General features: G+C 42.7%; 1 protein-coding gene across 2 annotated transcripts in view; it reads left to right on the plus strand.

The window, feature by feature from the left end:
- Positions 1 to 12,049, plus strand: part of ARHGEF28 (Rho guanine nucleotide exchange factor 28) — a 175,489-nt gene that overhangs the window by 145,074 nt on the left and 18,366 nt on the right. For both annotated transcript variants that reach the window (XM_063127928.1, XM_063127929.1), the window contains 3 exons: positions 55 to 102; positions 3,435 to 3,917; positions 6,338 to 6,641. In XM_063127928.1, coding sequence (XP_062983998.1) covers positions 55 to 102; positions 3,435 to 3,917; positions 6,338 to 6,641 — 835 coding nt within the window. The remainder of the gene's footprint in view (positions 1 to 54; positions 103 to 3,434; positions 3,918 to 6,337; positions 6,642 to 12,049) is intronic.

Genomic DNA, 12,049 nt, shown 5'->3' on the forward strand with positions numbered 1-12,049 from the left:
GGGGGCTGCATTTTGTAATCTTGAAAATTTGAATTCTTTTCTTTTCTTCCCTAGATTGTTCAAACTATCCAGAATTTAACCCGCCTCTTATACAGCATACAGGTGATAATTGCTTTGTCAACTTTTATTGATTTTTGTAATTGGGTGCCCAAGGCTGCTCACACATTTTTCAGATTTCAATAAAACAATTAGACTTTGTGCAGTAACCTGTCTGTGTATAAAATAGAAACCTCCTCTGGATTTTGTGCTTTTCCTTAAAATTATAGGCTTGATCCCATCCTTGATGTGCAGGGATCAGAAAGCGCAGGTGCACAGCTGTGCATTGGCCCCACCCCACAATAGTTACTGCACACAGGAGAAAGTGTGGTCCATGCCTGGGCCACCCCTGGATGTCCTGTTGGGAAGAGCAGAGGGTATCCTATGGCCATGCTACTTTCCCCCCTTGCCTCCCGTTTGCTGCTGCTCTTACTGATGGAAGTCACATCTGGAAACATTGTAATACAATTAAAACAGTGACATAGCATTTGCTACGGCAAACATTTATGGGGGAAATTTATGATCATATGCTTGAAGTGATATGGGGGGATTCTACATGTCGTACTGAGGGCGCTTCCATGCGCCCCCAGTGCGACCCCAAAGCGATCGGGTAGCTTGCCTGTTCGAAGAGACGAGGAAGAGGCGTCCTTGCCGCCGCCGCTGCCACCCACCTACCTCCTCGCCGGCCGGGTGACCCGGCTGGCGAGGAGGTAGGTGGGTGGCGGCGGCGGCAAGGACGCCTCTTCCTCGTCTCTTCGAACAGGCAAGCTACCCGATCGCTTTGGGGGCGCATGGAAGCGTCCTCAGTACGACGTGTAGAAATCCCTCCTAGGTGATTTGCAGGTGGATTTATCTGTGGATTACAAGTTCAGGTACTGGGCAGAATTCAATGCTGCCAATCCGCTAGTAGAGCTGGCTGCTGATTTTGGTCAGCCCTGCCACTTCCAGGATGCAAGCGGCCTTCACCGCTTGCGAATTATTTATTTATTTAAAACATTTGTATCCCGCCCTAGATCATTAAGATCTCAGGGCGGCGTACAGATAAAAGCATACAGAATAAAACAATAAATATACACAGCTAAAAACAAATTAAACCATGAACCAGGTTAAAACAATATGTAATTTAAAAGCAGTAAAAACAATTAAAACAGTGTGCCATCTTAGTGAATTTAACCATTAAAGGCTTTGTTAATGGTTAAATAACTATATGGAGGGAATATGGCGACAAAGAGTGTTGAGAAATATGTCTGTGAGAATAAAAGAAAATTATTACAAAATTGTTTGGAGGTGGTATCTGACCCCGGTGAGATTAAATAGAATAAATAAGACGAATTCAGCAAATTGTTGGAGAGGTTGTGGAGGGAAAGGAACGTATTTACATATGTGGTGGGAATGCGAATGTGTGCAAAAATTGTGGAAAATGGTGTATATTGAAATAAAAAAAATTGTGGGAATAGAGTTGGAAGAGACACCTGTGGTAGCATTGCTATCACTATATGGTACTTTAAAGTGTAATAAAGAGATTAAAGAACTAATAACTAATTTGTTGACAGCAGCAAGGTTAATTATAGCTAGGAACTGGAAGGTGCAGGGAAATTATCATATAGAAGAGTGGTATAAGGAAATTTGGGACATAGCTATAAACGACAAATTGACATGTAATATAAGGTTAAGAAAAAGTATAACAAATGTAAACGAATTTGAGGGAATTTGGAAACAGTTCCTAGAATATGTATTCTCTAAGGGGGGTGGAAAATCACCACCGGAAGAAACTATGAGATTCTGGAAGCAAGAATAGATCCCGGAAGGTGGTGGGGAGCATTTATGTTATGTTATGTGATTATGGAAACTAGATAAGTATAATTTGGAATTATAAGCGATGTATGTTTGTTTATTTTATTTTCTTATGTGGTAATTGTATAAAAAAAATTGTAAAAAAAAAATTGTAAAAATTGTAAAAAAAAATATTATGTGGTAATTGTATAAAAAAAGAAAAGGAAAAAAAGCCATGTTTTCACTTGGCGCTGGAATAAAATCAGTGTTGGCACCATTTGGGTCTCCAAGGGGAGGGCTTTCCGCAGCCAGGGTGCCACAACAGAGAAAGCCCTCTCCCTTGTCCCATCATAGCGGATGTGTTGTGCTGATGGGATGCGGAGAAGGGCTCAAGTCTCGGGGAGGCATATATAAGGAGAGGTGCTCCCTCAAGTATCAAGGTCCAAAGCCGTTTAGGGCTTTAAACGTCATTACCAACACCTTGAATTCCAACCGGAAGCGTATAGGCAGCCAGTGCAATTGGCTGACAATTTAGCACTTCCAGAGGCGAGCCCGAAAATGAGCAGAAATGCTTGTTTCTGGATGGGGGCAGGTCAGCATTTCTGCTCATTTTGGCTTGCCTCTGGAAGTGCTAAATTGTTATTTCTAAAGCGGTAGAGACCGCTTGCAAACTAAAAGTGGCAGGGCTGACCACGTGTGCAACAGCCGCTTTCTGCCTGCTGTGTAGAAAGGTGATGGTCCCCCTTGAAGCACCTTGAGAGAGAAAGGCAGAAAGAAGAGGGCCCAAAATATTGTGTTTGATTTGTTCATTTAATGCATTTTACTTCAACTTTTAGGGCACATTGCCCTTACAAAAAGAAGAATTAAATATATTATATATAAACATATGAAACAACAAAACAGAATAAATACTATAAAATATAAAAATTAAAAACTAGCATCAGTCAAAACTTCCAGCAGAGCAAATGAATCAAATGTGGACTTAAATAAAAATGTTTTCAAACTTCTTTTCAAAGCCACCAGTGATGGGGCCATCATATGTATACCTCAGGGATGAGGGAGTTAAATATAGTCACCATGGAGAAAGCCCTGTCCCCAGTGCTCATCAGCCAAACGACTCTTAACAATGGCCCTGAGAGCATGGCCTCGGATTCTAATTTTGGAGTTTGGCTAGGTGCATTCCTTCAGATGACCTGGTCCCAAACTTATGGGACTCAGAGCACATATATCCAGAAATGTGGTGTTAGTGCTTCTGAGATGATTCACTACAGTCTGTGGGATATCTCCTTTTAGGGCAAATAATGTATGTTCAAACCACTTCAGAATATGTGCCTCTTTCTCCTCTTAAATAAGTCTGCAAAGTGATTGAGTCCACTGAGGAAGAAGCTGTGAAGTTAGCTACAGGGCTGCTGTACAGTTAATACATAATATTGCCTTGACAATGGAATCAGTATGATAAATATATAACATACCTGCTATGTTGATTTGACAGTTATATAATTATGAGCTGGCATGAGGAATAGGCTTCTAAAAAAAGAAGTTGTTAAGCCCTAATGGTGTAAATTTCTCCAAAATGAGCCTCAAAGCTGATGGAAACTGATACAGTGTTTTGTTCCGATGAAAAGGCGGCCTTGACCATCCAGGACACTCACATTGAGATCCACAAGCTGCTTCTCCAGGAACATGAAAGGTCCAGCAGTGGGCATGGGCCTCGTAGCACCCCTCTCCTGGAGCCAGAAAAGCACCGGAATGTGAAATCCAAGGAGGAGCTTGTGAACATCCACAAACTCCAGCACCAATTTCAGCAAGAGCAGCAGCGGTGGCACCGTGAGTGTGAGCAGCGCCAACAGGAGCACGAGAGCAGGGAGAGCCGATTGTTGGAGAAGGAGAAGGAGTGTGTGAGCCAGGAGAAGCTGCTGTGCCAAAACCGAGGGGAGCTGGATGTCCAGCTGCAGGACTACCAGCAGAACCTGGAGAGGCTCCAGGAGAGCCAAAGGATGGTGGAGAAGGAGCGGGAAACGGTCAGGCTGCAGCAGAAGATCTTGCGCCACTGGAAGCACAGCCGCCAGAGCAGCCTGCCGTCGGTGATTTCGTCAGGGAGCAATGAGGTACGCTCGTGGCTTGGTAGATCTTGGTATGTTCTAGCCCGTTTCTTAATTGCATTGTGTGCGTTACCTCGGCGAGTTTCCCCATAACCCTCTTGAGAAGGGCCAGTATGATTATCCATATATTGTACATGGGGAGGGGATTGAAATGGTGTGCATGAAACCCACCTTAGGCAGTTTAAGGCTGAGGTGAGGTTTGAACTCAGGGATTTCTAGCTCACAGCACTACTCTACTTACATTGGGGCCATTCGGACAACATGCTAATTCACACTCTGTGGTTGAGTATGGGTGTTTGTTGAACCACGGGTTATTTGTTGAACTGTGGGTTAGCGTCTTGGCTGAACGCCCGCAGGGCGGCTTGTTAACGATGCAGTGTGGATTGTTAATGATCCTGAACAACCCAACATCAAATCATGGGTTCTCAAGGTGGCTTGTTTGAGAATATAAACCACACTGCATGGTTAACAAGCTACCCTGCAGACATTCCAGCAACATGCTAACGACAAACAACCCACAGTTCAACAACAAACCACACTCAAGCACTGGGGTATGAGTAAGCATGTTCTCTGAATAGCCTCATCATTTAAGGAATAGCAAAAGGATGATGGAAGCTAGATGACTGGGTGACCAACCTTGTGTTGAGATGACTGATTTAAGATAAGCCATTTTACAACATTCCTGCTTCTATCATTCTCCTAGGCCTTAGCATTTACATCAGATGGATGAGACTGGGTGATTGGGAGTAGCTGGGGATTGACAATTAGTAGTGGGGAGAAGAGTGAATCAGGTGGCTGATAGCAGTGGAGGAGCAGGGAAGGTAAGGGGGGGGGGTATTAAAGCTTTGGCCCAAATCACATGGTATGGAGATGCATGTGAGTGGCTTCTGCTCTGGGTGTTCTTCTTGAGTCTTCTCTGTAATTTGTACTTGAAAAGTTCACGATAATTAGCATTTCCTTAGCCCCTGCAAGTGACAGCCAATGAAGTGAAGGGGCAAGGGCATACTAATATGATGAAATCACACTTTTTCAACTACATGTTACTACAGGGACATAAGGGACATGTGAGTGGGTGATACCCACATATCTCCCTGTAGTGGGTCATTTGGCCATCATGTTAGAAGTTCTAGGTTCAGTCCACGGTGTTTCCACCGAAGGGACTTTAGGGAACAGACTTTGGAAGAACTGCTGTCTGAGACACTATGGATTCTCAACAGATAAGTTCCTTATATTTTATAGGGTTTTCCCCCCTATTTTATAGGCTATAGATTAAGAGGGGAGAGGAAGTAACATAACACAGACCATAGAGACTACAGAAGACTACAGAACTACAGAAGCATAGAGACTACAGAAAAACACAAAGAGGGCAATCCATGACCTTTTATGGAGTGGAAGGACTCAGGAAGGGTATAAAATTTTAAACGTCAAACAACCCCCAGAAAGAAATGGGAATTGTTCGCTCCAGTGCTGGGCGAACACAGCACACATTTTTCCAAAGGGGAAAAAAAGTAACATAAGAAGAAAGTATTCCAGAATGGTGGGGCATTGCTATAGGAGAGGAGGCAGCCTTGACTGAGTTCTTCACACACACACACACACACACACACACACACAGGGAGAGGGAGAGGGAGAGGGAGAGAGAGAGAGAGATCTACGTAAATACGCAGCAGAGCAGAATGCTGGAAAATAAATAAATGACATGAATTAAACTTTTGTGGAGAAATACAGGTTGGATCATGATGGAAGACCTGTTGTGTGGGTCCTTCTCATCCATTAAACTTGGAGTTAAGTGAATCTTTTACAAAGTGTAAATAACAGCCACTGGGGGTGGGAGATGGTTGCTGAGAATTGGGATCACAGAGCATGGGAAGGTGGCGGGTGAAGTGGTTAACATTTTATTTCCTGTGCCACAGTCCTGATGAATATCACCACGCACTTCTCCCTGTGGCTGTTTGACACAGGAGGGAAATTTTGTTGGATGTGTGGCATGGGAGGAAAGAGTCCTAAACTGTCCCTTCCTACATGCTGTAGAGGGAAACCCACTCTTTCTCTCTGATGAGCAGAGATAAGAGTGGGTTTCCCTCTTCAGCTCCACAGGTTTCCTGCTCAGAAGACAGAAACTAATCAGAGGTGAGTTTCTGGCTTCAGCACTACAGAAAGGAAGCCTTTCTCTAGCACTGAAGAGGGAAACCCTGCTTTTATCTCTGATTAGTGATCAGAGATAAGAGCGGGGGTTTCTCCTTTCAGTGCTCTTGATTCTCTTCTTTGCAGTGACACCAAGATATAGGAATGGGATTTATAATGGCAGGAATTAATAACACTTTGAGCTGCTTAGATTTTCTTCTTCTTCTTCTTCTTCTTCTTCTTCTTCTTCTTCTTCTTCTTCTTCTTCTTCTTCTTCTTCTTCTTCTCCTCTGTGTGTACAGATCACTGGACATAATAAATCGGACAGTTTTTGTGGTGAGAATTCAGTCTTCATAAATGAAGCCATAGTACAGATGTCATTAAACCACCTCAACAGATCGCATTCAGCTCTAGTTTACCAGGACAGTGTGCGTGGTGTAAATCTGCCAAATACAGATTTAGCAAGGACTTCTGAAAATCAAGTCAACCTCCACATGGATATTTCTTGCCAGCAAGTGTCCTCCACTGGTGATCTCTCCAAATCCACTGGAATCTGCCATCACACTTCCTCCTCCAGTACAAGCCATTCAGAGGCTTGTAACAATCGTAAGTGCAGATTTAATTAGATATGTCTAGTAAGCAATGCAGATAAGTAGTAATGTCCGGGATGGATGTCTGTGGTCTGGTGCAAATTTAAGACTTCCTACCTACTTATCTAAAGTACGTTTGTAGCCCTTATGGCTGTTGAGATAAGCTGAAATGCAGGACTCCTTACACCCGAAGGGAGACATATGCCAAGGATCAGCAAGCTGAAGGACTTTGCAAGGTGTTGCTTGGCCTGCAGATTGAGAGACAAAAGAGGAGGGTGGTAGAAGCAGTAATGGGGTGTGCTAGCAGGCTACTTTGAAGGTTCGGGGGCCATGGCTCAACCTTTGTAAAAGCTGTCCTCTGGTAAAAGTAGATGTTGATCCAAGCTCTTGATGTCTGTTGGAAAGCTCTGGCTGCCAGGGGCTGCCTGTTTCTCTTCTCTGCGTTGGACAATGCTGCATCTGTACACTGCAGATACATTTCCTCTGTGTATTCAGAGGAATTTCTCATGACAAAACAGCTTTGGAAGCCTTAGATCAGCCTTCCCCAACCTGCTGCTTTCCAGGTGTTGTGGACCATCTGTCAGGGATGCTTTAGGGTGGATTCCTGCATTGAGCAGGGGGTTGGACTCAATGGCCTTTGTTGGATGTGTGGCATGGGAGGAAAGAGTCCTAAACTCTCCCTTCCTACATGCTGTAGAGGGAAACCCACTCTTATCTCTGCTCATCTCTGCCCTTCCAACTCTGCTATTCTATGTTTCTATGACTACAACTCCCATCAGCCTCAGCAGGCAGGCTGATCAGGGATGATAGAGCTTGTAATCCAAAACATTTGGAGGATACGAGGTTGGTTGCCTTAGATTATGGCCATGAAATCTGAGTAAAAATATTTTTCTGCAAGTACTTCCATGAAGCAAAGAAAGATGTGTCACATGGGACCAAAGTCCAGCCACTTAGGCTTTAGCTAGACCTAAGGATTATCCCAGGCAAATGGAGGGGTCATCCCTGCCTGCTCCCGGGATCCCCTGTGTGTCATTTGGATGCACAGGGATGATCCCGGGATAATCCTGGGATATAGGCCTGGTCTAGCCATGGCCTCAGTTCAAGATGAATGTAGGCCAGCCTTCCTCCAGATGTGTTGGATTACAACACCGTCTAATACATGGACAAATGGATTATTTCATATCAAGTGAGGCTAGCTGGTATATATATTGTGTTAGACTAGCAAAGTTTAGGAAGATGTTTTTTAAGATCTTCATTTCTTAATATCTTCTGGGGGCTGCGGAACAAAATAATAATTTGCCCTTAAAACATATGTAAGATTGAAATAGCATTTGGTGATTTCTTTTTTTCTTGAACTCTTCTAGTGCTTTTGAATATTAATAATCTGACTGAGATGGGGTGAGAATCATAATTACAAACTGAAATGGATTTCAGGCAGAGTCTCTGCATACATTCTTTATTTCAAGTAAATGACAGTGCTTCTCTTATCAGAGCGCAATTGCAGTGATCCTCTTGAATAGACTGTAATCATTTAGTGATTGAGAGACTGGCCCTTATGAGATCCCCGCTGGGATTTGGCCCAAATAGCAAAATCGATTCATAGAACATTCAGGCACAAAAAGAGACCCTCACATAAAGGTAATGCTAATCATTTCTTGTGGGGGGAGGGAATAAAGTAAAATTCTGAAGTTAGAATAAAGCTACTTAATGCCTTTCAGGTTTTCCAAAGAGTTAAGTATGTTACTTTGTGTGTTCTTCTTCAGCCTGCTGCTTTCCATACAGGCCTCAATACAGAGAAACCTGTAGAAAGATGCCTGTACATAGGTGTGGACTTTTTCCTTGCTTTTCCAACTGATAGCCTCTTTCCCACACTATGTGGTACTGGTATTTCAAATTGCCATCAAGCATAAGGGGGTGGGGTGCTGTTTGGGGATAAAATGGGAAAGACCCACTATATGCATTCAAAGAGTTTTGATGGATTGTGACCATGGGGTACTTAAATGAGAATTTAAAGGCGAGTAAATTAGTTGTTGACTTCATAGCAAATTGTTGTTTTTGGTACAAAAGCTTTACCAAGGCCCTCCAGGGCAAGTTTCCACAAACACAAAGCTGAACACTAGATATTACATGCTTTATAATAAAGGTGTGTTACTTAACTTAAGAAGGTAAAGAAAATGATTGAAATAAAATCGCATTCATGCTAGGCTAATCATTGTCTTCTTTTGTGTGGGTAAATTAACAACCCATTTAGATAATTACAAACAGGAAGAAAATGGAAGCTTACATCAGTGTCTCTTGAAAACAGTAAATTCTGTTCAGTTGTCATGTCAGGCTGAATACTCAGTGCGGTAAGCTGGTACTTAGCGAAGATTTGTGCTGAGAAGGAATCTCATACACGGTTAAACTATGTGGAAATTCGTACTTCTCAATTGCCAAGTGAGCAACATTTCAACATATATCATTAAATGGCATTTGACTGTTCAGATGTTCACTGCCAGTGTTTGAATTGAAGACTTAAGAGGGACACTTGGTTGGGTAGACATGGGGCAGAATCCAATGGGTGTTTACACCCATTCTGATTCCTTTCTTATTCCCTTTGTCAAGCAATGGGTCCCACCAACTTCATTGTACAAGCAGGAACCACTGCTTACACAAGGATGATTTAGCGCTTCCTAAGGGAAACCCTGAAATGAGCAGAAAGACTCATTGCTGGAAGGAGCAGGTGGGTGGACCACTGCCCTGCCTCCTTCCAGAAATGAGCGTTTCTTCTGGTTTCGGGTTGCCGTGAAAGTGCTAAATTGCCATTGAGCAAGTGGTGGGGCCACTTGTGCAACAGAATTGGTGTGGAGCATAAGCACCTCATTGGATTCTGTCCATGGGTTTTAGAAACAGTTTTTATATGCATTGTGGCAATATTAATGTATGATAGAGTGGATATAATATTGCATATAATGTACCTTGGAAATATAACATGGTGTTGCAATGCTTTTTCCATCCTCCATCTGTCAGCCATGCAGATTTCTGAAGCTAGGCAGTCAGAGTGTCCCAACTCAAGGTCCGTAGTGCTGAGAGGCCTGGTAGCTGTTTAAGTAGTGTTGCTTATATAATGCCCACGTTTGGATGGAATGACAAGCCAGAGTTCTGGAGGACCCTGGTTTATCATGAATGAGCAGCATGTAATAAATAAATAAATAAATAAATAAAATGTTCATGCATGCTGCCTCCAGCCCAAATGCTCCCACTTGGCACCTCCTGCAAGTAGGAGCAACTAAACAAAGCATGCATCCTCCATCCATGGTCTGTTGTTGGCTTATGACTCTGACTTGCTTGGAGAGAGACAAGCCAGAATTTCCAGTTTGGACATTACAATAAACAAACTATGGAGAAGGAGTCAATCGGGGGCAATCAGGCTGTGTGCACCAGCATGTTGCTTGAGCGCCTTTCCCCAGAACCCTGGCTTATCATTGCATCTGAACCAGGCCCCAGATTCACACAAAATTCATACATTTTGCTTGGGAAACTTGGATAAGCAAGGGTAAGTTTAATGGGAGTTCTGTCTCCATTTAGATACTGTTTCAAATGGGAGATCTGTTCCCCTTTAGACTATGGAATCAATGCATACTGCTATGAACCCCACTATTTGCTGTGATACATGTTGTGGCTTTAAGATTGCCTGGCATCCTGTGCTGTCCTTTCTTGTATCTTCCACTGCTGTTGCTCAAATGTAGCAAATTGAGAGGGATTCAGCACAAGACCCACAGGCTGCCTATACAGTGGTGGGTTGCCACTGTGATAAACAAAACACTACATTTTTGCTGCATTGGGGTGGCAGTGGCTAATCGCAATGCTGCAACAAAAGCGCTGGGTTTCCGGCTGCTGGGCTCACCCCCGTCCTCTGCCCAGGTGGACGGCAACCAATCAGGGTCGCTATCTGCCTGGCCACGCCTCCGCATCGAGGATGGAATGCAGTTAGATGGCCGAAAGTGTGTGTTCACCTTGCTCCATCTTGAAATGTTGGGGTAAGTCCCCGACTTTTAAAAAAGTGGGGCTTCTCTGGAAAAATACATGATGGCTTCAAGGTGGCTGCTGTGTGGTATAATCAATGCAGCACCACCGCAGAGCTTCCAGAATGTTTTCCCTGCCCAATTTGTACACAGGTCTGTGGCCATCACATCTAGTTTTGCCCTCCGTTTATTCTTAATGCTAAGTCTGACCTCTTAGCAATCTGGGGTGATTAACATTCAAAAGAACCTGGGTCCCCAGTTTGGATGAAAGGGAGCTTTGTTTTGTGAAGCTATTGGTTGGGACACAAATATAATACATACATTTGATTTTTATAAATCATATTTTAAAATCTCATTGACATTTTTCAATATTCTCTCATAGAATATTGATCCTATAAAGCCTTAGAAGTTTCTTTCCTGGTTGTTTGTATTGCTGTGGTGACTAAAGACAAATTTGTTTTTGTTTTTTTAAAAAATGGGACAGTACTCAAATTTCCAGGTAAAATATACTGTCTGTGGGGCTGTTGTATTACTGCACATACAGAAACTGAGCAGAATGGACCTCTCTCTGAATTATTTATTGGTGATGGTAAATTTGAGCCATGTCCCTGACCGCAGAATACAAAGTTTCATGTTCAGCTGTAATGAAGCTTCACTTGCTGCATTCTTAGTGGAAGTGAATCATGGGGAAACTATCTCTTGGGGAATAATATCCCCATTTGTTTAAGACAGATGGCAAAACAAATTAAATCATATGTCAGTGCAACACCAAAGTGAAAAAACATGCATGTTATAGTCACCTGCATTGAAAATGTTTCAGCCAACAAAACTATTTGTAGAGGGTGTTCATCCTGCTTTTGATGCTAATCCATTCTTCCATGAAGAACCCTCACTGAAAATCCTTTGTCTAGTCCTTCAGTATGAAGCAGTATTATCATTCTGATACATAACAACATGTTAGCTGCTTAGACCTGGCTAATGTAAATAGAGGATTTCCTGTGCAATTTTAACCTTTCTAGTTTCTAAATGTTTTATTTTTAAACACAGACACACACAGGAAAGAAATTTAAATTAGCATCTTGCTTGTCTGGAGGAAATGTGTCTAAATGACCATATCTTGTTTTTTTAAATGCTTCTGGAATCTTAACCATAGCAGCCCATTAGCTGTTTGCAAATATATGACTTATTGATATGGTATGGTGTTTTAAAAACACACACAAACAACAAGCCAAAGCTGGTTCAAATGTATTTGCAAGAGCAGTTCCAATGACGTCATTATTTCAGGTGGAATTGTTAATTGCCCTTTAGGTAGAAGAAACAAAGGTAATCCTACTATTTTTTGTATTAAAAAATGGTGCATGTTTGTAAACATCAGATTATAGAGAAGAGCCACATGGGCACATACTGAACTTTTTCTTTC

This window comes from Elgaria multicarinata, chromosome 6 (assembly GCF_023053635.1).
Source record: "Elgaria multicarinata webbii isolate HBS135686 ecotype San Diego chromosome 6, rElgMul1.1.pri, whole genome shotgun sequence".
In the NCBI taxonomy this organism is placed as follows: domain Eukaryota; kingdom Metazoa; phylum Chordata; class Lepidosauria; order Squamata; family Anguidae; genus Elgaria; species Elgaria multicarinata.